Source organism: Larimichthys crocea, chromosome VI (assembly GCF_000972845.2).
Source record: "Larimichthys crocea isolate SSNF chromosome VI, L_crocea_2.0, whole genome shotgun sequence".
NCBI lineage: Eukaryota > Metazoa > Chordata > Actinopteri > Sciaenidae > Larimichthys > Larimichthys crocea.
Genome location: NC_040016.1, coordinates 19255133 through 19281562, shown reverse-complemented (window position 1 = coordinate 19281562; position 26430 = coordinate 19255133). Strand labels below are relative to the sequence as shown.

At 43.2% G+C, this 26430-nt stretch overlaps 3 protein-coding genes across 12 annotated transcripts in view; 2 read left to right on the top strand and 1 right to left on the bottom strand.

Annotated features, from left to right (window-relative positions):
- The first annotated feature begins 107 nt into the window (after positions 1 to 107).
- mdm4 (MDM4 regulator of p53) lies at positions 108 to 7419 on the top strand. Of its 2 annotated transcripts, none has more exons than XM_010738809.3 (11): positions 108 to 312; positions 1514 to 1601; positions 1705 to 1779; positions 1880 to 2013; positions 2098 to 2147; positions 2584 to 2648; positions 4021 to 4117; positions 4195 to 4355; positions 4493 to 4675; positions 4751 to 4819; positions 4907 to 7419. In XM_010738809.3, the coding sequence occupies exons 2-11, from the start codon at positions 1530 to 1532 to the stop codon at positions 5474 to 5476; spliced, it is 1476 nt and encodes a 491-aa protein (XP_010737111.2). In that variant the 5' UTR covers positions 108 to 312; positions 1514 to 1529; the 3' UTR covers positions 5477 to 7419. The 2 variants fall into 2 exon arrangements, with proteins under 2 accessions (XP_010737111.2, XP_010737110.2); XM_010738808.3 differs by having other exon boundaries at positions 4478 to 4675.
- Positions 7420 to 15208: 7789 nt separating this feature from the next.
- On the top strand, positions 15209 to 17631 carry myog (myogenin). The gene is made up of 3 exons (XM_010738811.3): positions 15209 to 16389; positions 17028 to 17127; positions 17217 to 17631. Exons 1-3 carry the CDS (start codon positions 15856 to 15858, stop codon positions 17333 to 17335), a joined length of 753 nt encoding a protein of 250 aa, XP_010737113.1. The 5' UTR covers positions 15209 to 15855; the 3' UTR covers positions 17336 to 17631.
- Positions 17632 to 19133: 1502 nt separating this feature from the next.
- The window catches only part of ppfia4 (PTPRF interacting protein alpha 4), a 52223-nt gene continuing 44926 nt past the window's right edge, over positions 19134 to 26430 (bottom strand). For 4 of the 9 annotated variants that reach the window (XM_027279829.1, XM_027279831.1, XM_027279834.1 and 1 more), the window contains 9 exons: positions 25910 to 25972; positions 25505 to 25531; positions 23111 to 23286; positions 22874 to 22971; positions 22098 to 22273; positions 21536 to 21604; positions 21260 to 21446; positions 21019 to 21116; positions 19134 to 19744 (listed from right to left, as the gene is read on the bottom strand). In XM_027279829.1, coding sequence (XP_027135630.1) covers positions 21058 to 21116; positions 21260 to 21446; positions 21536 to 21604; positions 22098 to 22273; positions 22874 to 22971; positions 23111 to 23286; positions 25505 to 25531; positions 25910 to 25972 — 855 coding nt within the window. In that variant the 3' untranslated portion in view covers positions 19134 to 19744; positions 21019 to 21057. The remainder of the gene's footprint in view (positions 19745 to 21018; positions 21117 to 21259; positions 21447 to 21535; positions 21605 to 22097; positions 22274 to 22873; positions 22972 to 23110; positions 23287 to 25504; positions 25532 to 25909; positions 25973 to 26430) is intronic. The other 5 variants (XM_027279830.1, XM_027279836.1, XM_027279833.1 and 2 more) reach the window with 3 other exon arrangements.

Genomic DNA, 26430 nt, shown 5'->3' with positions numbered 1-26430 from the left:
CTCGACAAACATCAAACAAACATTGTGTGCCTGCAGTACTATGTGTGGACGGTGCTGTTCGCTCTCTCTGCCAGCAGGGGGCGCCACACTCCTGTGTGCGGCCTAACGTGGCAGCTGCGCATCCGGAAGACGTCGTCAGTCGTTTTGAATCTGTAGTTCAGTTGGCCGCCTACACTTGTCAGTGATCGAGTTAGTTTCGAAACAAATTAATTAAACCGTGCGTGTATTTATACAATGTCGGCTGTGTGTTAAGGGCACACGCGGCGTGCGTGCAACAATGTAGCGGCTGTGAAGTAATGTCAACTCATCGCGGTGAGTTCAATTCCCAACCGACGGTTTGTTTCAGGAAACAGCTAGCCCGCTGGTGCTAACACACGTTTGTCAGTAACTGAAGCAGATTACTCAGCTGCAGACGTTACCCAGGTGTTTTAATCTCACCTGCAGGCTCACTGTGCGTGTTCAGAAAGCTTTGTGTGTGCTAACGTGAGCTATGCGGCCGTTCACAGTGACGTTAGCTCGGCTTGGCCTTGTTATTGAAGGGGGGAAAGTGGTGGTGGTGGTGTAACGACTCCTCTTTGGCGCAGTCACCATGAATAAAGAGGATTTGACGTCGCTTAAATGTTTGGATTTGATTAGATAATTTAAGCTGTCATTAATCTGACAGTTGATGTTGATTTTTAGCCTCGTGGGCGTTGGTTAATTACGTGCATCGTGCAGCCTTTATAAAAAAATATATATGTGATGTGTCGTTCGTGGACGAGCCGGTTCAAAGAAAGCACATTCATTGGGTGGTTTCGGAGAGTTACAAGAGATCTGTACATGCAATAAAAAACAATTGGCTACAGCAATTTATTGATATTAGAAAATGTATTTTTTTACTTTTGAATGCTTAAGTACAAAGGATGTATTGAATATATAAAAATGATATATGTGTACATATGATACAAATCAAGTACAAGTTAAATCAGCGCAAAATATTTGGCTGAATTATGAAAGGCATAAGTGGTAAAATGAAAAGCCATTTGGGAGCCGAAAGCCGACTATTCTTGGAGTCAAGTTATCTAACTCCCTAAAAAAACTGAACTTCCCATCACTAGATCAGAGATTTGAAGCCTTGTTTTTTATTTGTATTATATATTTTTATTAGAATTTTGTAAAAGACAAGTTACAAAAAACAGACACAGAAAAGAGACAAACAGAGATGGTAAAGGTGGATGGCACTCCATGAACTCCCTTGCTGGTCAAGATCAGTGTTTTTTGTCAAGGTGAGCCAGAAATGGCTGCCATATATCCGAAAATTTATATTTAAGATTGTCCTATCATGCCGAACTTTCTCCATATGCAGTATACCAATGAGCTCACTTAACCAGATCTTAAACTGAGGCACAGGATCTGACTTCCAGAGTTTTAAAATCATTTTCTTTGCAATTATAATTGTACTTTGTGTTTAAGCAGAGAAGGAGAAACCCCAAATTGAAGTCTTGTTTTGTCTTGTTATAATTTTGGATTTCAGACTTTGTTCGTTTACTATGAGCTCCCTATCAGCCCAGCCTCCGGCATCATGCTCGTCATGCAGGACACTACCTGGAGAGGGAAATCAGGTACACAAACAATGACTACTCTGTCTGTACAATTATCCAACATTACATGTGTAATTTGTTTGAGTGAGTGTGAAAGTGTTTTTGTTTTGTTTTTTGTCCCCAGGTACAACCAAAAGCCCCTCTCCTGCAGATTCTGCGTGTCGCCGGAGCCCAAGAAGAGGTCTTCACGCTCAAAGAGGTGAGCTGTCAGGTGAAGGCGTAACCTTGATGAGTGGTCCTCCCCAGGGTTCAGCTTACTGGGTGCCTTGTGATGACTAACATCCTGGTCTTTTGTGTAGGTGATGCACTACTTGGGTCAGTACATCATGGGGAGGCAACTGTATGACAAACAGAGGCAGCACATAGTCCACTGCCAGGATGACCCTTTGGGAGAGCTGCTGGAGGTGGAGAGCTTCTCTGTCAAAAACCCGAGGTATACACACACATCACGTTATACATCATGCATAAACTCACATCTGAACTAAAGATTCTAAACTTTTATATTCTCATTTTACAGCCCGGTGTATGAAATGCTCAAGAAATACTTAGTTGTGCTCGGTTGTTCTGGTAAGTTCCAATTTTATTTAACGCTTTATTCATCATGTATGTGAAACAATGTTTCTGTCTTGGGGGATCGTCAAAGAGAAAGCAATATATATATGAATACATTTTGTGCAGTTAAATTTGTGATGATTTGAAATTCAATTGTCTTTTTTTTCTCTTTTCCCCTTTGTGTTTGATGAATTCATCATTTAATTTGCACCTTTAACATGTTTTTGAAGTGAAGATCCCTGCGAATATGGTGACTGTGTTGCCATCCTGTATGTGAGTGCTTGTGATAGTATGTGCATCTCTCGGGGATGTGGTGACCAGAAGAATGCTTTTTTTTCCAACCTGTCCTACAAAGCCACCGCAGAAGGCCTTTAGTGAGAGAGTGTATGATGCTATAATTAAAGGGTGGGGGTGTCCTTTTTTCTGTTACTGTGTCTCATCTGAAATGCAGACGCTGCAGAGAATCTTTCTGTGGGCCGTGAATGTGTAGAGGGCGGAGTGGAGGATCGTGGTCAGGTAAAGCTGAAGCATGGTGCTCAGGAGAAACAGAGACCCCCAACCTTTCTCACCTCACTACACACAACACGTGTGAATACAAAGGGAAGAGACTAAAAGTGCAAAGCTGCTACAAGATAAAAGCTTTTTTTTTTGATAAGACATTTAGAGCAGAAGGCCTCGCTGTTGGCCCAAATCACAGATTATAAAGGCGGCCGTTCTCTGCTTGTGTGTAATGAGGAGAGGAGGTAAGGTCTGCTGTCTTCGTTGGTGTGCATTTGTACAGAGTGGCACCGTCTCTGTACAACCCCATCCTTGGTTTCGGTCTGGTGGTATTTTCTGCACTCCTTTTGTGAGCCACCAGCACCACCCAGTGGATGGGGGGGCAGAGTCACTCTCTCTGTCTGTCTCAGAGTTCTCTTCTCTGCTCCGAACTGGAGGATCACAGCTCCCGTTCCAGCCACAGGCCTAACAGTAACCCCTGAACCTTTTCACCCACCCCCACGTTCCTACACCCTTCTCTCCGATTCCCTCCAAACTCCACCTTAAAGCTTAAAGCTTTTGTCTCAACGATGTTGAGCTACAATCAGATTTAAATTTAAGGTCTAATCAAACTAGCAATCTGCTGTGATTAATAGGAAGCAATCATTTCTTTCTTATCTTACAGTATACACATGGATCATATCTTAAGTCATTAAAATCCTATGATTTTATTTTGCACATATGACTAAGGTTGTCATGATACCTGAGTTTTAAAATTTGATTCAATACTAATTTTTAAAAAAACAATACTCGATACGTCTTTCGATACCACAGCAACGAGTTAAAAAGTCCTCGGCATGCAAAGTAAGATGATTTTTTTTGTTTTTTCTGGTAACTGAAGTCATTGAGAAGCAGTTGCAGTGTTTTCCAAAGAATGACAGTGTAACTGTGTTAAATCAATGGGGTACAATGAAGAATTAGTTAGTTAGTTAATTGTCGTTCTGGTTTAATAAATGTGTTTTTATACTACTAAATGTGTGAAGAATAGAGATTGCATTGTTTTAAACATGTGGTATCGAAAAAGTATCAAAGTCTTGATACTTCTGACAGACCTACATACTGCATATTAAAAGTTTCATCACTGTGCTAATTAGTACACTGGCTTTCCTACCTGAATTTCTCTGCTTCTTTTTTTTTTTTTTTTTTACCCTCCACACAGTTTCAGTGACACTATTATCTCCTAAATTTGTTTTTACCTCCCTCCCCACTGGCCCGTACCCTAATTGCCCAGCCCCCCTGTTCCCTTTACCACAACCCAATACCCAGAGGCCATCTCGAAAAGGAGCTGCGAGTCCTCCAAGTACACAGTTATGGCTCTGTGTTCTAATTTTTGTCCTTCCTCCCTGTGTAGATGTGCGGAGGTGTGGTGAAAGCAGGGCTGGAGGCAGTTAGTAATGGGCCTCTCCTGCAAACCCCCTCCCAGAGACGACCTCGGGAGCCAGACGATGGTGAGCAAACTGTCTGTCGCAGTTGTACTGAGCGGTATGATCAGTACCTGGAGTTAACGGTTCCAAACCCTCTCCAGACTCCCTTGAAGGCCTGCCACGGTCAGCCTGCAAACGGCCCAAACTGGATGTTACCCTGGACGAGTGGGACCTCTCTGGCCTGCCCTGGTGGTTTCTGGGTAATCTCCGTAGTAACTACAGCCGCAGGAGCAATGGCTCTACCGACATCCACACAAACCAAGTAAGAAACTCCCGTGTTGTTAGTAGCAGCTGGTTCAGGGGATTTCAAGCTTAAAAACATGCTTAACCATGACGTGTGGCATACATTGGAGTGTAATAGTGGTGGTCTGACTGATGTGTCAGCTGTCTCCTGCACAGGAGGAGGACACGGCGATCGTGTCGGACACCACCGACGACCTCTGGTTCCTCACCGAGGGCGAGAGCGAGCAGGTGAGCGTCGAGATGAAGGAGGCAGCGCTGGAAGAATGGAGTGGAGGAGAAGGGGAAACTCCACCCGAGGATGACGATGGAGGCGGGAAGGAGGAGAAAGCGGATCGAGAGGTAAGAAAAATAATTTAATTATTTTCTGTGAGGATTTACAAGATGTTTAATCAAATGTCTTGTATGTTTATCCAGATGCAGGAGGAGCCGGACGAAGACTCGCAGTGTCTGAGTGATGACACTGATACGGAGATCTCCACGCAGGTTTATATCTTCCGTTATGTTTTTTCTCACTGTGTGTTGTAGTGTTTGCTTGTAGTTGTAGATTTAAACTTTGTGTCCACCCCTCAGGATGCGTGGCAGTGCACCGAGTGCAGGAAGTATAACACGCCTCTCCAGAGGTACTGTGTTCGCTGCTGGGCTTTACGTAAGAACTGGTACAAAGACGTCCCCCGACTCGCCCATTCCCTTTCCGTTCCCGACATCCCGGCATGCAGCTCTCTCACCACCCACGACGAGGAAGACGACAGCGACACAGGCATCGATGTCCCAGACTGCAGCAGGACGGTGTCTGATCCTGTCATCCTGCCCTCCTGCTCCACAGCTGACCGACCGCTGCCCACTATGTCTATGGTGCGAGGCAAGGGCCCGTGGCCCTCCAGCTGCCACAAGGATGAGCAGCTCTCAGAAGGAGAGAGTCAGGAAAATCTGGGCATGGAGGTAGAAGAAGTTAGGCCTGAGGCTCTTTTGGAGCCTTGCAAGCTCTGTCGAGTGCGACCGCGTAACGGAAATATAATACACGGACGTACGGCTCACCTGCTAACCTGTTTCCCATGTGCGAGGAGGTTACACAAGTTCCAGGCTCCTTGTCCAGGGTGTGGGAAGATCATTCAAAAAGTTATTAAGATATTTATCCTCTAAAGAAAGCACACACACACACTCGTAGTCACACATCAGTCAGGCTCTGGAGACCTGAACTACAAATAATACACAGCTGCATGCACTCTGGTACACACTTGCTGCTCGTAGAAACACAAAAAGCGCGCACCTTACCTTTAAAACCTTCACAGATACACACAAAGTATAGCACTTGGTAAAGCTTGCTTTCGGTTGCATGGTTTGTTTTCGCGTCACACTGCCCTAGAAGTATTGTTAAAATGAAACGCAGGACTTTGTCATGCCGAGTGTTCGTTTTGGTCCGTAGGGAGCTCACATTTAAATAAGGGACACAAAGGCAGAAGTATTTATTTATTTATTAGGAGGTCACACGAGAGAGCAGATTGTGTGAGCTTTAATTTCATGAAGGCTTGTTTTTTTCTTTTTTTTTTCAGGCTGTGCTTTCTCGTTAGTTTTTTTTGCATCTGTTCAACGTGCCATTTAAAAAAAAAACAAAACAAGTACTGCTCGCCTCAGTTCTGTTCGAACTCTGTTCTCGACAAAAATAGGAAAGTCAAAGCAGGTATGTGACTACAAGGACGTTTCTTTTCAAGCATCTTCGAGGCCTTTTCGTTCTCCTTTCGCCCCCATTGTGGCTCTGAGATTTGAATTATGAAGAGAGGATTGAAGAAAAAAAACAGGAAAGAGTCTTAAAATCGTCATTTTGTTGTCGGCCGCTGCAGCTCCATCAAAGTATCCCCCCCCTCTAAGCTCTTTATAAAACGTGTTCTCTCAGCATAAGTGAATGTACTGTAAAATACACACGTGGTGGCCTGAGTCCTGTTTTCTCTCAACATAGTATTTTAAAAAAAACATAGAATTGAATTTAACTTGCTTGAGAATGCACAGCTGAAGTATTTACTGTAATTTCCTCTCGGGGGGGTTAGTAAATTTGATATTAATATGCATTGAATATTTACAATTGCCAAGCCTCTTTGACAGTTATGCCTGCAGTAACCTGTGTCATAAAAGTTGTTGGTAAAAGTTTAAATGTTATCGTTCAGAACAGGGTACTTTACACCCCTTTCTTTGAACGTAAGTGAAACAATTTCTGTATATTTTGTATTTAATTTATTTATAAATCAGTTTTAATTGTTTAAAGATGGTTCACCTCTTAATGAAGCAGAAAAAGCCGCATTTGTTACTAGATATAATGTTACCAAACGTTTCCTCCGTGGGAACGTTTGCGCTCTACTTACTTTGGAGGTTTGATTAAGCGTTACACTGCCATGTAATGACTCTGAACTTTAATTTGTATATTATTGATTTTATTTAGATGTTTCTGCGTTATTTGATGATTGTGTTGCCGGAGCAAGTAGATGCTATTTACTTTGAGTGAGTGTGTGTGTGTGAGAGTGTGTGTGTGTGTGTGTGAGAGCTGTCTACAAATACAGTATGCTCTACAATGCTCAGATGTCCAGTGACGGTAAGCATTTAACTCTTTAACTAACCAGGCTCTGTTTAGCGTAGAAGGAATATCGCTATAGTTCTTTTGAAAATGCTCTTTACTTGCGCTTAATCTTTCTGCCAGCAGGTGGGGAGAAGTCTCAATATTGTGTCTGGTGCCCACAGAAGCTGTACAGTACCAGCAATAACATGTAATGCGTATATAGAGCATGCCTCCTGTTGTGACTAGCGCCAGCACTGAGCTGGTGTCTGAGCTATATTAGCTATATAAAACCTATGAAAGATTAATGTAGCCTGTTGTACTTATTACCGCCATTGTGAATCCAGAAACAACAACTCCCTCTAAATGCAGACCTCAAAAAGACGCCGTAATAAATAAACTATTAATGCTGGCTCAGATTGACACTTAATTGTTGCAATTATTGACAGACCAATGTACTTAAACATGGTACAGCTAATATAGTTGTGTTTTTTTTTCTACTTGTCATGGAATAAAACAAGTTGTTTTCTAAAGCAATAAAGAGTCTGCAGTTAATTGTTTCATTTAGTTCACTCTGTTGTCCACGGCGACGGTTGATGTACAGTACCCACTGGTGAACGGAGTTATGTGTGGGTGTGGTGTGCGAGTGTTTTGGCTGAAGAATAAGTCATTGTATGACAGGCCAGCTGTCATGTGTCCTCTCCTTTTTGACTGGGCTCCAGCACCTGCAACTCTCCTCTGCTTACTCACTGTTTGGCTAACTTGTGTCCGCCTTATTTTTGTCCTCTGGTCCAGAAAGGGGAGACGGACCCCCGTCCCCTCTGCAGTACACTGTAGTGCTGTAAGACCGCTGCTATCTAACTTGTGCATAAATACTGCAGCTATGTTAGTCCAGGGTGTTATTTAGGTAATGATTACTCATTAGGGAATATTTTCTGAGTGTGGAAAGTCCCCAGTGAAGCTCTTCACCATCTGAAAACACACAAGGGTCCACTAAAGCCCACAGAACAGCCTGTACAGACATTTCCATTAAATATGTGTACTTTTAAACAAGTGGAGGAAAAAGGGAAAGTCTGGCAAAGCACTTTAGTTTAAGAAAAATGTACTTAAACGTATAAAATGTGGATGTATTTAATGGTGAAAATGTGACTGTCACATTATTTATGATTACATTATTATTCCTCATGTTTTAATATAGCAGCATTTTACTGTAGTGATTTTTTTGACTTAAAGCAAAGCAAATCTTCATTTTGTATAAGGCTGTAACTAATGAAGTTCCATTTTGATTCATCTAATTATTTCATTAACAAAATACAGAGAAATGGCCACCACCCGGCAAAAAACTGCGAAAATTTCTGATAGGAATGAATGGGAAAGCCCGAAAAAAATTAAAAAAATTCAACAGACATTTTCAACAATGAACTGCTCTGGCATACTTTCACCAAGAGACTTCATTTAAACTTTAAAATGTAGGTACTCTTGCCTTCTCTTCAGTGATTCACTTCACTCATCGACAGCTTTTACCATTTTTAAACTATCAAGTCTTAAAGTCAAGCAGGTTTTTAGTCAAATTTCTGGGTTCATAATGGGTGTGTATTGCGCGGAATGTTTGCCCTAGAGTGGATGACATCATCAGCTAGAGTGAGGAGCAGAGAGAAAAATCAGTGAAAAAATAAAACGTATTCGACTACCGTGGCCTCAAATGCCCCACTACAGACATGATTTATACATAGAAACGTAGGAAAATTTGTCTTCTCACTCACATTCGTCTGCTAAAGCTGTCAGCCTTATAGTTTTGGCGTAACACACAAAGTTGCACCACTACCGCCCATCCACAGCCTCATAGACTGCCATGTTAAAAAGGCGGGAACATTTCTGGAGGAAAGCAGAAGTAACGCTTCTTTGAATCGCTCTAAAGGTCACATTTCTTCACTTTATCAACACAAAATAACTATGTAGACGTTCAGGAAGGGCTCAGGATGCTCCCAGTGATTTCGGTTCAATGATTGGAAATACGGTTTGGCCAGAAATCCTTCCTGTTCGAGGGGTGGTCTCAGCATTTTCTCTCTCTCTCTGTCAGCATTTCCAACTGACATTCTAACAGGTGCAGTAACTGCTCTGCTGATTAGGGCCGGCAGGCAGAAGCCCAGCGGCGGCCATTTTAGCAGTTATTGGCACTTAATTTGAACTCGTCTGTCTAAAATGACAGAGACAGCATTAAAGTATAATAATTGCTAACATGCTAATGCTAACATGCTAAGACCCCCAGCAACAGCCCACCCGGCACTCTCACTCACAATTTCTGCGGGAATTTTCTAGTTGAATATACTGTTAGATCTACATCAATACATCTTTTAAAATCATAACAACAAAAACTAAACCACATTTTTCTTTAATTTACGCCACTTATATAAAGTCCTTAGTTACATTCCACCACTGGCAAGCGCCACATGGCGTGTAGGTGTTGCTGTCCTCCCTGTTATTTGCACTACAGTATGAAATGCTCATAACAGCCATACTAAAAATGCTTTCCCTCACTCGGCATCTAATTCAAGAATGGCATACTGCTTCGTCCGCGCCGTCTGGCACGTCACAGAGCGTAAAAGCCGAAGAATGGCATAACACCCCCGGTGACATGGCACCCAGAGCTTGGCAGCTCCAGAATGGCAAAGTCTAGGGAGTGGTAAGGGATCTGCATGTTTCCATGGCAACAGCGCCTCCATCCCAACATCCCAGAATAACTTAACACATTCTCCCTTTATCCCCTATGGCGTACGCAATACTTCCTAGAGAGAAAATAGTTAGGATGAAAGCTCTGTGTTGAACATTGCTCCCATATTTTCGCCCATACTTATCGTTTTATTGCTCCTGCTGACTTTAATCTTTTTGTTTTTGTTCTTGTACTTTTGAAGATCCTTTATAAATACACACACACCCCAATAACTCTGCGTCACTCAATTCCTGTGCCCTTCCTTGGCATACCTCAAGGATGGCGAGCCTCGGCCTGTTTACCCTTCTTTCCTTTCTCTTGGTTCTGTGTCTGGATATCTGTAACTGTATCTGTGTGACCAGGACCTTTCTTTCTCACCTCCATACACACACACACACACACACTTTACTTCTGTTGTGTCCGACTATTTGGTCGCTCCAGAAACGAGGCCGCTAAATTTGTCCCACCGGTGACATGGGAGAAGGTCACTGGAGCCGGAGAAAAAACAAAGATAGGAATATGGAAAAAGGCATAAAGAAAGTGAGAATTTTAAAGTAAAAGTAGAAACAGGAGAGGAAATGAGGTAATGAGATGCGACACATTAAGACGAGATTAGAGGAGAAACATAATAGACGTTGTCTTTCCTTGTAGCCACAGCAGGAGGCCAAGATATGCAAGATGACACTGAACCACTGGGCTGACTGGGATCAGGGCATAGTTTCCGCATAACCGTCCACTCAGATCTCACAACACTCTGAAGCCCTGTAGACCTCAGACAGGATTCAGCCGTGTCTCCTAGAGGAGCTATGCTGATTGTGGTTTACACTTGGGCGATGTCAAGGTGTAAATTGCCTTCAAATTAAACCGGATAGATTTTTATGAGGGCCTAACTTTATGCTGCCAGATGCCTTAAGCAGAAACTGGCAGTCTCAAAAAGATGGATGCTGTTGGCCTTATCGGACTTCTGGCATTATTGGAATATTATGTCATGTTAATAATCTTGTTGTTTTGTATCAGTGGAGCACAGGTTATTTACAGTGAATAGCTTTACGGCTACCATGTGCTGCAAAGTATGTTAGTGGGAAGTGGGTTATGTATGTAGGTATGAGTATGTATGGTTGTTTGTCCATGTGTGCTGGAGCCTTGCAGTGAGTGGCATGCCAGTGAAGGGAAGGGCAGCGGATGGCTCAGGGGCTCAGTCCATTCCTGTGATTTAACATGACACCACTTGCACTAAGACTGCGACAGCTGCGTATGCACATGCCGGCCATTCTGTTTGTTGTAGGGGATTACTGTGCGATAAAAGCCCCAGTGAGCAGCAGCATGGCCGGGCTACAGAACTACTGTTTCCCCCTTGACTTAGAAAGCTTTCTCCGGGCCTCCGGAGCCCTGTGAAAACACAGGTGGGGGTACTTCATTCTGAACGGGAATGAATGGGAGTATTCTCCCAATGATTAGTCGGGCCGTAGTAGTGTCACATCACCTTTAGACATCAGTCAAGTGCGACAGCACTGCTGCTTATGTAAGGTTCATTACTCAACAGAAATAGTGGGGCATAGCAGAGTGGTAATCAGCACTGACTGCTCCCATTCATTTGCTCCAGAGCAGATAGATGTGCTTTCATCACATTGTGTCGATGTTCATCTAGGAGGAGTACACTGCTTTGTCATCTTTCACTATTAATGTCGTGTAGTCAGTATGAAATCACCATAATCTGAAAGAAGAGCGCTCTGCATTGTGCAGTATGAAAAACTGATATCGAAGGGATCAGTAATGGACTCGCAGTTATCATGGCGACACACTTGGGCATCTGTTGCTGTCACTATGGTGACCATGATGTATTTTTTTCCAGAAGGCACTTTATCAGTCCATAACATTGTTTCATGAATCCAGACTTCAACCGGAAAGATGAACACCAAGAGTAAAACAGAAACACACAGCATCCTTCACTTTTCCTTAACGTAACTGTACGTCCTCTAAAAAGTTAGTTGTTAAAAGTTAAATGTTTTGATAACGGATTATAAGTTGACCATGTTTTTTTCATCAATTAACGAAGACATGATATTTCTATAAAATGTATCTTTAAGGTAAAAAAAAAAAGAAGTTATAAAACGTTTTGTGAAACGAACTGAATGAATTAATTGGAAACTAATCTGAGGAGGAATATGTATTTGGTTTTAATCTGAGTGAAAATTAAAGACACTTAATTTAATATTAAGATAACCCAGAGAGTCCTTTCATTAGTTTTTCATAGAAAAATGTAACATTTGTCCACAGGCAAATATGATGAATGAGGTTTTTAGATATTAACATATTCTTTTTTACATCTATGTCAGTAATTTATGAATAAGATTTCAACAACAAATGCTCTTGTTTTACCTACCAAATTATATAGTTCTGTCATGGAAATAAAGAAATATGAGAAATAAGAAACATAAGAAAATAAAGGACCTCTGTCACCAAACACATACAGTATATTTCGCTGAATATAGTCTGTACTTGTCCTTGTTTATCCACCTTTAATCAACACGACTTGACTGTTATGTTACTCTCCTCTTACATATCTGAGATTTCCCGACTGCGCTCAGATGGCAGCTCTCCAGGTCAGTGATCTTGAGGCTAACCTGGGGTGAGGCGGACTGATCCCCCCGCCCTTCCCCCCCATCCTCCTCCTTTCAGCTGTCCGACAATGTGCTGCTGCTTGTCACTGAGGAGAAGTGGAACAGTGTTGCCAGTGACAGGGCAATCCCTGCTTGCACACATGCACACACACACACACATAAACACACACGTGGCACACATACAAAATGTATTATGAGTATAAATATTTAATAATTAAATAATTTGTCTGTTATAAATTGCAGTTATTTATAGTTTTCTATCAGTTTATTGCGATTTGTTTGGTTTCCCTGAAATCTTTACTTGTCACATCAATAGATTAGAATAAAATCAAATGTAATTATAGATATTAAAATGTATTTTATTTCGTCTTACATGGGGGTACAAACAGCTACAATATAAAATACCAGCTTAAAAAAAGATACAGCTGGATCAATCTATCACTTTAGTATTTGATTTAATCTGTATTTTTTCCTAAGTCTAAACTGAATTTATGATGGAACATACAGTATCTGCAAACAATAAATAAACACCCGATCACCAACTGGTTTACTGCATCTCAAGTGTTCACTTCAAAATGCTGAGAGGGGGACTTATTCTTCAAACAAGACACAAGTGTGTGCCTGAAACTACAAAACACACGCGCGCAAGTTCTCTCGTTCTGCTGACAATGGGTTAAGATGACAGAGGGTTATGAGTGACTCTGACACACTGCAGACCCCCTCCCCGCTGTACCCCCGAGAGCAACACAGGCGTCTTTGTACTCGCTCGCACCATCAGTGACTATCCATCACAGACTAACCTGACAGCCCACCGCAGCCCTGCGCCAAGCTTGGACTCTGCACTCTGCCTCAACCCCAAACCCAAAGCCAAAGCCCGGGACTAAACCACAATCCAGACCACTGCCCCCCATCCCAGAGATAACCCCTCTGTTTGTATCAACGAGTCATTTCATCTTACACTGAATGGGATAGGAAACAGATTTCAAGAAATTCATAATCAAGGTGTGAATGTAATTGTAACTTTATTGTTCAAACCCTGAAATTGGGGAACATAAGTCAAGAATGAATAGGTAAAGTACAGGAATAACACATAAGAGAACGTAAATATAAGTAGAAGAGTAAATCAGTCTAACTAGGCGCCTGTAGCAGACAACATGCTGTATGGCCATCTTGCCCGTTGATACACTTTTTATTGTGTTTCTACATAGATTTAGGCTCCCTGTGCACAGGCCTTTAGTCGAACACTAATTAAGAGTCATTAAGATACTAGAGATCTCTAAAAGGCAAGTGCAATTAATTACAATGACTGCCGCTCTGTTCTGTCCAGGCGTGCTGGTAAACTATCCCCTTAGGAAAAGAAAAAAGAATACGCCATGAGAGCTGGATAAATCAGTCCAAGATAGTGAAAGTTATTACTCACAGGACTGAAAGTATGTATCACAAAGAACAGAAAAACATAGAGCACTGTGCTCTACATCAAATGACAGCTAGGGACTAGTTAACAGTGGGTGCCGAGCTGCCGCACCTGTGCCTAATTCAGACGAATCAAGATATACGTTTTCCAACATGTATTAATACCTCCATACTTATGTTCTAATTGCACAGCTTAGTGATGCTACAGCTGTACACGGTAGCTCGCAGAAAAGGCTGTTCAGTTTTCATGCAACCCTCTCAGCTCTCCTGTGTTGATCTCATTATCTGTATTAGCGTAAAGAAGGTTGGAAATGAATTAACATCCTACAGCACACCTGAAAAAATCTTATTAGTTTGAGGAGAAACCCAGAGAAGTCTGAAAAGATGTGAGGCTCTTCCTTGTCCTTACTACCATCACTACATCGGTTTAACTAGTATGTCAGTATATAACCTGCTCCCCATTACTACTTTGTCTACTTCTAGGATTTTGACTATTTGGGACCTCATGCAGTATTTGATTGTATTTTATTTTATTTTTTTGCCTTTTAGATGTAAACGAAGGTGAACTCATGCTATTGTCTTATTTATCTTAAGTGTACTGTACCAGGGTTGAGGGTGGGAGTAGATGAGGGGTTCTGATTTTGTATGTCTGTTCCTTTGTGTGTCTTGTTTGTGAAGGTACACATATAAAAACTTCAATATAAATAAATATCTTTAAAAAAAAGAAGGTTGGAAATGTTGGAAATGAGCTGGTGAATGATTCACACAGAAGTTTTCATTTATTTACCAACTGATTAGAGATTAAAGGAAAATAAATAGCTTTATTTTTTTATTTTTTACACTCAATTTTAGATAGTATTTATTTATGTAATGCTATTTTCAGACTCTTTTACTGCCTTTGGTCAGTTTGGGGCTTCACAGTGAGATTTCTCTTAACTTGATGTGTAATTGGCAGCGTATGCCCCTCTCCACATATTATTACATATTGGGGTATTATATTTCCTGCCGTATATGTATATTACTGTGATAAAACTATGATGGTGATATAACACATCCCACACTATGCCTGTCATCCAAGGCCACTTCAGAAGTGTGTGTTTTGGCTCTATGTCCATGCTAGAGGAAGCCGGTCAGAATTAGCCGGTGAGCTACGAGGTGAAACATGTCCTGGAAGGATTAACACCCGGTGGCTGAGCTAACGCTGTGACTGACTGGAAGAGGTCAGGACAACGAAGGCCATGCCTCAGTGTGAGCGTCTGATTATTGTCCCTTCATTTCCGAGAGTAACGGGAGCCAGTGTGAACTTTGGTTCTTGACTTACTGTACTATGTCGGTTCCTGTACGGGCCTGTCTGACTAGTTTAGCTCCCAGAAGGTCACTTGCTTCACTCTGTGCAATCATCTCAGAGGGAAAGTCAGGAGGAATGAATGTGCTGAAAAAAACCCAAGACCCAACAATGGCGTGAGCTTGCACATCAACTGAGCTGTTACATATTTAGTATCGATCAAGTTTGAACGCTCATTCTGAACCCAAGAAGTAGTTGTGTTTATCTGTGACCGAGTATCCAGTAAACAAATCTCTGACCTCATTTCCTTCCCATCCAAAACTAAGAGTCAAACAACTTGTTGTCATTGCGTATCATTGGCTCCTGGTCGAAGTGACAGCTGTCTCCAGACTGTCCCTACTGCCCACTCCCCTCCTCCGCCCCCCATGGCAGGGCAGGGGACTTTACGTTTGGTGTCATGGAGGGGGGGACGCAAGTCTGGGATTAGCTCATCAAGACGGACATCTTTGATCTGAGGTTATCTCTCCCATTTCCACGGCAACTTGATCATATCCTGGTCTCTTAAGACACACACGAGGGCACACACACACACACACACACACACACACAAATGGGCCTTAAAGCCCTAGAGAGCAAGGCCCAACAGAGATGTGAAGTGTAGATGTGCAGCAACAGCTAAACGTCGTGTCAGGTTTCTGGGGGCTCGTGCTAAATTTAACCCTGTGATCCTGCAGCAGGCAGAGGGGTTTAAATGCCAGCCTACAGTTGCTCCACACCAGTTGTTCTCCACACGTCTTCCACTCATCACAAACCAAAGCAAGACAGCCACACACACCTACACTCTGACACACACGCTTCCAGGCGCAGGACTGAAGACCACATACAGTAGAGCAGTTCCAGGGGAAGCAGGAATCTTTGTCCCCCTTTCAGACCACAGCGTTGTCCAGTATGGAGCTTTTCGAGACCAACCCTTACTTCTTCCCTGACCAGCGCTTCTACGAGGGAGGGGACAGCTACTTCCCCTCTCGCCTGCCTGGGGCATATGACCAAGGTGCCTACCAGGATAGAAACTCCATGATGGGCTTGTGTGGGAATCTGACTGGGGGTGTTGGAGTTGGGGTGACAGGAACAGAGGACAAAGCCTCCCCGTCCAGCCTGTCGCCTCACTCCGAGCCCCATTGCCCGGGCCAGTGCCTTCCCTGGGCCTGTAAGCTGTGCAAAAGGAAGACGGTTACCATGGACCGTCGGAGAGCGGCCACAATGAGGGAGAAGAGGCGCCTGAAGAAGGTGAACGAGGCCTTTGATGCTCTGAAGAGGAGCACCCTGATGAACCCAAACCAGAGGCTGCCCAAGGTGGAGATCTTGCGGAGTGCCATCCAGTATATCGAAAGGCTGCAGGCCCTGGTGTCTTCCCTCAACCAGCAGGACACTGAGACTGGACAGCAGGGACTGCACTACCGACCCAGCGCAACCCAACCCAGAGTGAGTAGGACAGAAGAGGGATGATTAGAGGTAGAAGGTCACATACCGAGAACAGAGCCAAAAGGCAAACAGGGAAAAGACGCGATGCAAAGAAAGAAACACTAGATAGACAAAAACTGGAAAAATGTTTGACTTTGATGAACTGATTTACCCAAAAGTCTGCTTCAGTCTTAAGGTTTCAATTGGATAGATACGCTTCTGTAGCAATTTATGTATTAGGGCACAGAACAATACTCTTTTTGTCATTGTCTTGCAATTATTTAAAGAGATTTTAAACATTATGATCCAGTTTTTCTGTAAGGTGCCAGAATATAAAAAGCTTTAGTCTGTCTGAAGGTTCAAAGAGACGATACGAAGAACCTGAAACAGGTGCCAAAATATCTCTGTGAAACGGTTTGTTACAAGATCTTTCATGTTGAGCTTTATTTTCCGATGGACAAGTCTGGTGTCTCTTGTTGAGATAGTGTTAATTATGTATGTCTGCTTCTGACGGGGGGTCATTGCTGGTGAGTGTGACAGTGTGTGTGTGTGTGTGTGTGTGGCATGCCGTGTCTCTGTGTGGGGCGGGGTGTGCCGTGTCACAGCACTTCACAGAGTGACTGACAGCAACTTCTGTGTGTGTATCTCCATGGTAACAGGTGTCATCGTCAAGCGAGCCCAGTTCGGGCAGCACCTGCTGCAGTAGCCCCGAGTGGAGCAGCACTCCCGAGCAGTGCACACAGAGCTACAGCAGCGAGGGTGAGTACAGTTCACACACACGGACTCATTAGACAGCACAGACAGATCAGTGAACCCCTCGCTCAGATACTGAATGCGTCTCTTTGTAGATCTCCTGAGTGCTGCTGACTCTCCAGAGCAGGGGAACATGCGTGCCCTGACCTCCATCGTGGACAGCATCACTGCAGCGGACGGAGCTGTAGCCTTTCCGATGGACATTCCCAAATAGAGCCTCCACATTGCGGACCCATAGGTGCACAGAGAGCCACAGACAAAAAGGAAAATGGTAATTGGCAAAGCAGGCTGAGAAACTGTCCTAAATTCTGATTTAATTTATTTTTTTTAGCTCTACTGATCTGAGTGTCTTATACTAAATTATGAGTGATTTATTTGAATTGTAAATCTGCTGATCAATGGGTCTGTCAGCCAAACTGAATTCCTCCTGTTCCCGAATGAGGCCTTATTCTCTTTATTCCCTGCCTTATCCCGTGGTCCAGACCTTTCTGTCAGAGCCACGGGAGCTTAGTCTAACTAGAGATTCAAGGACTTTACTGCATGAGCCCAACACGTAGTTACTAGAGTGGATCTCTGTTAGGCTCTGTCTGACAAAGCCACAGAGAAATGATAAAGCCTGGTTTTCTCCTTACTTAATTTAAGTTTTTCCTCTTTTCGAAACCTTTCCCTGACCTTCTCTCATTCTTTTTTTGTGTGTTTTTATGCTTAAAAAAAAACAAAACATTGAGTTTATTTGTGGGGCCAATATGTACCATGGCAGTTTTGACCAAGATCTGCTTAATTTAAACTGGTTATGAATGCTAGTGATGTAAATACGTTCCCTTTTTCTACAGAGTGGTTTTGCCATTTTATTTTTTATTTTTTGCTAACTTATTTTTGACTTTTATAACTAAGATTGTTGTGTATTTGTAGATGTTCTGAAAAGTGATATTTTCTGTCCAATTCTTGCAATAAAGACCATTTTCAATACATCGTGTAATAGTGATTATCCTGATATTTCAACTGCAATAACCTCAAAAAGGAACACAACATCCAAATCTTTAAAAAACAGCTTTACTTATGTCTATATAGTGTCATAAATACAGTTCACTTTTTAAATAGCCAAATAATAAAATCTTGATTTGTCAGCATTGTTTCACACCTGGAATAAAGACACAGTACTCATAGCTGCCACATAGCACATTACACCTTTTAGACACCTTGGAAAAACTGTAAAATAAAAAATAATAATTAAAATAATAATAATAATTAAAAAAAAAAAAAGATTGTACACCCATTCAGCACTTCACTGGTTCATATGCTGTGTTCTCATTGGATGAGGAGTTGGTCAGCCAAGAGTACTGACTGCTCGCTGGCACTCTCCATGGCAACTAAATGGGAGGTGTTCGATCAAGACCGGGTCCGTCACTTTTTTTTAACGTGTTGTATCTATTGGCTGATGTTGACAGCAGTTTACAGTTTTGATTTGAGAGAAAGTAAGGAATCAACAGAGAGGAGCTACGGTGTTCACACTACCCATCCACAGAAAAAGAAAAACGTCATGGTCACATGGCTGGGGTCGGCCTTTTCACACGCAACCTCTCAACAAGTCTTTGAGCAGAGAGACTCATTTGCTCACTCAGGCGCACACACACACACACACACAACTCACTCCACATATTAAAAGATTCTCTCTTTCTAGCTACATAGTGTCATACTGGAGGCGGAGAGGCGAAGGTAACAGCTACTAGTGTCAAGAGGAGGAGGAGGAAGGAAGGGAAGAAGAGGAGAAGAGGCAAAAAGAGAAGTCTGAAATTGGACCCATGAACCTGTGAAGAGTCCTCGTAGAAACACACCCCCTCCTTAGTGAGACACTCCCACTAACGATTCACACACTTACCGCATACAGCAAAGACACACAAAAGTCCGACACCGAGAGAAAGAGAAAGAAAGAGAAAGAGAGAGAGAGAGAACATCACTATCGAATACAGGGCATTGGGTTTCATACCGAAATGATGTTATATTATTTCCATATATATAATATTTATATAAAAAACATAAGTCATCCATTTTATGTACAGAGACGATAAATGAGTAATACCTTGCATAACCGGTAGAGGGGCAATGTGCAGTGGGATCTGCCATTTATACAAGTATTCATCACTCCCAAATCCAAACCAACGACTTGCCACCGTGCCTTCAAATATGTTTTTTTTTTTTTTCACATTAACCAACTTTTATGGTGCCCAGGGATGTGACGACACGGGAAGATTGGTTTGGGCTTGGCCATGTTGAGAGATTAGAACCAGGACAAGAACCCACAGCTTTGAGACCAAGGGAGCAGGAGCACAACACCACAACAACAAGGCTACTGGGAGCACTGGGGTAAACTGGGAGAGACAGGGATGAGTCTCCTTTTACAGCAGCGAGCGCAGCCAATGAGCACTCTCAAGAGTTCAAAGGTCAGAGTTGGCCTCTGTATTGCACGTGTCCGAAGGAGGAGTGAGAGATGAAAGGTGGGAGGTGAGGCTGGACAACAAAGGGGCGTAGACCCCCCAAGTGGCACCCAGGACTCCCTCTCCAGATTTGGCATATCACTCTCAAAAGGCCGCAAGCATGTGTCCGTATAGGTAATGAGAATGCACTGGAAGAGAGTAAGAGAGAGAGAGTTTCGTGTCGACTACTTATTTGTCTTAAATTGTATATCTCGAGCAGATATTGAAATGACACGACTGTAATCACAACCACCTTTGAGTCTTTTTTATTATGGCCTAACAATAGGTCCCCTTCATGACACGGACTTATTTATTAAACTATTTTAAACTCACAGACATCTCTCCCCCCCCCCATCTCTCCACTGTCTACTGTGTGAACAGCAGAAATAAAAATAAATTATGAAAATGAATTATGGTTCCTGGTGTCTCCTGGGCTGCCAACGGAAAATACAAATACAAACAAATAACAGGCATCTGTTAAGCAGCACAGATGTCACTGTTCTGAAGGAGAAAAGTTGGTCGAGACCAACTAGAAGAGTGCAAATACCAATGAGTCCAAGACCGGAGAGAGACCGGACTCGAGTACTCGAGTAGCACTGTGTTTGAAATATTTTTCCAATTATCAACAATTTCCATGAAAATGTCACAATTAACAATAATCAACTTCCCTACACGGTCTGATTATGACTGAAGATGTAAAAACAGGTTGCAAATATATAGTCTATGATATATAGTTTCACCTCCATAAAAAATATAATAATTTCTTAAAACAGTTACAGGAGTGACTATTTTCTGTTGTGGATTTATACGCATTGTGCATTCGTATTTTGGGCCTATATATATATATATATATGTGTGTGTGTGTGTGTGTGTGTGTGATTGACAATTAAAATAAAATGCTCATGTTCATAAAAACAAAGGAACATGTCACTAAGGATATGGCTTATATATGTGTTTTAATGTCAGTGTTCAATGTGTTGAATAGCTGAATTTATTGTTGGTTTCCGTCTTTTCATGGGATTTCTTGACAATAACATTCATACACTATTGAAACTGTTCAACGAAAGTGTCGATTTGCATTCGTTTTTGTGGATGAAGTCCAATACTCACTCTACTTTTTGACTCTTTTTTGGTCTCAACCAACTTCTGAGAAAAATATCTGTCTCTGAAACTGAAAAACTAAATGGATAATTTTCATAAGTCGCTAAAACTCTGTGTGGGTGTGTCACTTCAAGCATCATTTTTACACATAATTCACGAGCTACAAGGCTTCAAATCAGCCAGATACACATATCAATACATTACCTCGCATCTGCAAAGTTAGTGCCACATGTCTTCCTCATGCCACACAGCTGGACAATGCTGGTTAAAAGCGCACTGACCTGTAAGTTCAGCAGTTTCAGGTAGTGATCTGTCAGCTTACCTGTCAGCATTAGCGCTCCTGTTAGTAAGCAGAGAGAAGTTAGCATGAATAGGTCCGCACAGCCGAGGGGTCGAGTCTCGGGGGCGCCGGGGGAGGAGCTTGAGAGGGGTTCGGGCACAGCAAGACAGAGAGGACACAGCATGCGGTTAGTCAGTCAGGACAAGCAGAAAGAAGCCCATAGATACTCACAAAAAAAATACAGAAGCTGAGGTAGAGGAGTTTGGTTAGTATTGTACCACACCTTCAGGCTGCAGCTGTTTTTTGGGCATCAAATTCACAGAGGGCGGCATGGACATGGAGGGCATGCGGAAGCCAGCAGGCAAGGTTTCCATGGAGCCTGCCATCATGCCCAGACCCGCCCCTCCCTCACGTGCCCGAAACCTTTTGCGCCATGATGGAGAGCGTCGAAAAGACTTGTCGTCGCCACTCTACAGGGAGGGGGGGGAAAGCGAGGTCAGGCGATTGGTCATTTTTCAACAGTATTGTTTTTGATCAAAGCGGCAGCTTGAGGCGTCACCTCCTCTAGTCGACGGTCGGTCCCCAAGGCTAACAGGTTGTTAAACTCTCTCTCCAGAACCTGCCGTGCCTGAAAAGAAAGAAGCACGCACACAACGTCTGTCAGCAGGTGAAGGTATGACTTAACCAACCAGAGTCTGATGGCAACGAGTCAATGAAAGCTCTGGAAATACCCGAAAATGACAGATAGGAGTCACCTTCATGATTTTTTTGTTCAAGTAATCTGTAATGAAACTGGGAACGTCTTTCAAGTGAGGACAACAGAGCATGTTTTTGATCAGAGTTTACATTGATACAGAATATGAAGCAGGAGTAAATGTTGGCACCAAGCATCCAGCAGTAGGAGCAGAAGTAGAAAATGCTGACTGCACAGAAAACACTGCGTCACCCAAGCTCATAAAAACCAGAGACAACTGTGTTTGCTGGAAGACGGTGTGTTTGCAGAAAGGCCAAAGGCTTGCCATGACCTTAAGGTACTGGGGAAGAAAGTAAGTGTTGACTGGGTAAATCTTATTGATCTTCTTCAGTTCAGTGTAAACAGTTGTCTTCTCCTCTATAACCACCTGTGTGTTCTGCATAGGGATCTGCAGGATGAGCGCTAGGCTGCTGTAGTCGAAGGTCTCGTCCAGAGAGATGAGCGCTCCGTGGACACCGCTCTCCAACAAGTTGCCGCTATACTCCCTCAAACCGATGGACAGGACCCAGTGGATCACCTGCTCGTTGGTCCACACCAACACATCTAAAAAGGAAAAGAGAGCGGCTCAGATTCTCTCAGATTCATGGTGCTTCAGCACGGCGTTAGAAACATGTGACTCGATTTCGACCGAGAGTTGCTAGAAAGAGAAAGAAACAGAGAGAGAGAGAGAGAAGGAGATAATGTGCGTGTCCACATAGTGTCAACTCACTGGCACACTCCCTTTGTTCATTTAAAGCACAGCTGTCAGCCAGCTTTCCAAATTGGAACAGGCGGTGTGTGTGTGTGTGTGTGTGTGTGTGTGTGTGTGTGTGTGTATAAACAGGACAGGATTGTGATTTGACATGACAGCTGAGTCAAGTTCATGTGCAGAGCTCAAGGTCAAAAGGGCGAGAGGGCTCACTGGATCTAAGTGTTTGTGCATGTGTGTGTGTGTGTGTGTGTGTGTGTACTACTCTTGGTATGTGGAGCTTTGGATCATAAGATTGCAGGCCTGCTTCGGTTGGCTTTGGTGCAGCTGTTTCAGTGCTCAAGCCAAATTGACAATATCAGGCGAAACCACTAGGTGGTACTCTGGCCTGATGCACTAGTAAACTAGTGCGTGTTTTTGGTCACTGTGTGTACCAGGGTGTGTGTAAAGTGTACCTTTCATGTCGTGTTGGCTGTCCTCTCTCCGGCGCTCCAGGTCTTTTCTGTCATAATTGAGTCTCTTCAAGCACATAATCCCATACTGCAGACTAGCCCTGGAACACACGCAAACACACACACAAACACACACAAACATGACAAGACAAACAAGCATCGTTAGTCTTCTCACGTTCACGTTCTAACGTTGTGATCAGGTGAGGCTGATTTGCTATTTGCCCTCGCTTACAGACCGACCTATGAAAGCTGTCCACCATTTTGAGGTGGCTCCTCAGGTCCTTCTTGGTCAGGTGGTCCAGCATGCGTGCGTCCACCAGACACTCCATGAAGTAGGAGCGGTACTGAGGCAGGCCGAGGCTGGGCAGCCACTCGTTCCCTATCCACTCATGATTCATGTCGCCGTACGCCAGAGTCTACAGGGAGAAGAGGACGTAATGATACTAATCTGTGCCACTAATCTGTGGTGCTAATAATTCATTAAAAATGTGCCAGGTAAGTGTTTTGAAATTTGTTTTACAGTTGAGTTAAAATATGTGCTGTAACAAACATAAATTCCCGCAGAAATTTTGAGAGTGACGAGTGGGCTGTTGCTGGGGGGTCTTAGCATGTCAGCATTAGCATGTTAGCATTGGCCGCTAATGTTAGCAATTAGCATGTCTTTACAGCTAACGCGCTAGCTGCTCTGCTGTCTCTGTCTCTGTCATTTTAGACAGACAAGTTCAAATTAAGTGCCAATAACTGCTAAAATGGCCGCCGCTGGGCTTCTGCCTGCCGGCCCTAATCAGCAGAGCAGTTACTGCACCTGTTAGAATGTCCGTTGGAAATGCTGACAGAGAGAGAGAGAAAATGCTGAGACCACCCCTCGATCAGGAAGGATTTCTGGCCAAACCGTATTTCCAATCATTGAACTGAAATCACTGGGAGCATCCTGAGCCCTTCCTGAACGTGTACATAGTTATTTTGTGTTGATAAAGTGAAGAAATGTGACCTTTAGAGCGATTCAAAGAAGCGTTACTTCTGCTTTCCTCCAGAAATGTTCCCGCCTTTTTAACATGGCAGTCTATAGGGCTGTGGATGGGTGTTGGTGGCGCATCTTTGTGTGTTACGCCAAAACTATAAGGCTGACAGCTTTAGCAGACGAATGTGAGTGAGAAGACAAATTTTCCTACGTTTCTATGTATAAATCATGTCTGTAGTGGGGCATTTGAGGCCACGGTAGTCGAATACGTTTTATTTTTTCACGGATTTTTCTCTCTGCTCCTCACTCTAGCTGATGATGTCATCCACTCTAGCTCAAACATTCCGCGCAATACACATCCATTATAAACCCAGAAATTTGAGTAAAAACCTGCTCAACTTTAAGCTTTGATAGTTTAAAAACGGTAAAAGCTGTCGATGAGTGTAGTGAATCACTGAAGAGAAGGCAAGAGTACCTACATTTTAAAGTTTAAATGAAGTCTCCCAGTGAAAGTATGCCAGAGCAGTTCATTGTTGAAAATGATTTTTTTTCCCCCGTTCATTCCTATGAGAAATTTTTTGCAGTTTTTCGTGAAAATTCGCATAAAACTTGCAAATCTCGATTCGGGATGAAAACGCACGTTTTGATATATAATATGTTGGGCTCCTCTCACCACTGTAGGCCGCATTAATCGTCAAAAAAGGGCAGAAGATGAATAGTAAGTAGGAAGAAACCCGCAGAAGATTAATAGTTGACTCGTGTCGTAGGCACTCGTCACTAAATAAAAATGTGCCAGGTATTATGTAGGTAAGTGTTTTGAAATTAGTTTTACAGTTGAGTCAAAATATGTTTCTGTAACAAACATTAAAAAAAACATTTTGTTTTGAGTTTCCACGAGCATCTCGTATTTTTAAGGGTCCTGCAGGTGTTTTCATTCTCTCTGACTAGACCTCGGCTCTGTTTGACGTCGGGCAGAATTAAGCTGGGAATTACAGGAGGTCACCAAACCTTTTTTTTTGCCCACAGACAACATATGGCCGTGCCACGATAGGGGAAAAAGCAGGTGTGAACAGAGGTCAAAATGTCTGCTGTGAAAAGGGCCTTTTAAAAATGACCAAAGCATTAGTTATCCCACCTCCGATAGACGCCACAAAGGTAGCAGGAGAGTGAGAGAAATGTCAATCAAACTGCACACACACAGTCCTGAGAAGACGCCTAATCAGGTAGATGAAGTAAAAACAATGGTGAGGGAGGACCATGACGACGCAAATTGCTCAAATATGAGATGATGGGTTATGTTGCTGATGAACGGTAATAAAATCTACATCATTCGTCTTTAGTCTTTATCCAAACAGTCGAGTACAACAAGCAGAATTTAGTTTGCGGTTGCTCAGAACATGACACTTGAGCCCTCGGCAGCTACGTGACTTTACAGAAAAGATGACCCAGTTCTTCTGTTTCCTTGTAGAACATTTTTGTTCCTGCTGAATATTATGTGTCTCACCTACTTTGCCTCCGTGTCTACTTTCCCAATTACTGTGTACAGAACATATTGAAGGTGAAACGGCTGCTTATTCAAAAACACCTATTTGTGTGTGTGTGTGTGTGTGTGTGTGTGTGTGTGTGTGTGTGTTAGTAAAGAGTGTGTGCAGACAGATGTTAGCAGTTCTCACCTGTGCCCAGCTGCCCTCCTCATTGTCCTGAGTGGCAGCATGGTAGAAACAATATACAAGGTTAGTGAGACACACATATTGCACATTCAGAAACAAACACACACACACACACACACACACACACACACACACACACACACACACAGCTCTCTCTCTGCAGTCAACCTTCAATCATATCAGCTATCTGTACACACAGACCACATGACCACAGGTTATGACGCTCACATCCGACACCCACGTACAAATAGCAGGCACGAGCACAAACTGCTGTTAGTATGTGTGATGTAGGGGGTCTTCGGGGAGATGACATATGTGTGTCGCGGTGAGGACGTCGTGAGTGTGAGAGAGTGTTTGGTGGGTGGGTGGGGGGGGGGGAAGGGAGGGGAGCACCCAGATGGTACTGACCGCTTTAGTGGAGGAAGCCAGGTTCTCCATCTCTTCATGAGTCACCCACACATTTCCGGAGGACTGCTCAGAGGACGAAAACACACCCAAACACACACGCGCACACACACATCCAAAAATGCACTCGTGTGTATTTTCACACGTAGCGACCCCCGCCGCACACACGCACACACACACACACGGACGCAGACAAACACACACACACACACACACACAGACAAACATTGTGTTCAGTGACGCCAAGGGAGAGAGTGTATTTCAGGCAGGTAGCTCGTCGCTATATCTGGCACTATTCGTGTGTCGTTTTTCCCACAGAACATCATGCAATTTATGGCAGCAGCAAAGGACGAGTCAACCTCAGTGGAAAAGGCATAAACCACACCTACACTGTGGTCAGAAAACAAAAATAAGTGAGGGGCAATCACCCCAAGGTGCAGAGTGAACATTAAGCCCAACAGTGAAGGAGGTTTTTGTGTGGTAATGTGTTCAGCTTCATACAATCCAGGATTACATTTTGGTGC

Excerpts from the sequence above, each read along its gene's own strand:
- mdm4 (XM_010738808.3), top strand. The coding sequence starts at position 1,530 with ATGAGCTCCCTATCAGCCCAGCCTCCGGCATCATGCTCGTCATGCAGG. Across the intron at positions 2,148-2,583 it reads AGTTGTGCTCGGTTGTTCTG|ACGCTGCAGAGAATCTTTCT; the intron begins GTAAGTTCCAAT and ends TCTGAAATGCAG. Across the intron at positions 4,118-4,194 it reads ACCTCGGGAGCCAGACGATG|ACTCCCTTGAAGGCCTGCCA; the intron begins GTGAGCAAACTG and ends AACCCTCTCCAG.
- myog (XM_010738811.3), top strand. The coding sequence starts at position 15,856 with ATGGAGCTTTTCGAGACCAACCCTTACTTCTTCCCTGACCAGCGCTTC. Across the intron at positions 16,390-17,027 it reads CCAGCGCAACCCAACCCAGA|GTGTCATCGTCAAGCGAGCC; the intron begins GTGAGTAGGACA and ends CCATGGTAACAG. Across the intron at positions 17,128-17,216 it reads ACAGAGCTACAGCAGCGAGG|ATCTCCTGAGTGCTGCTGAC; the intron begins GTGAGTACAGTT and ends GTCTCTTTGTAG.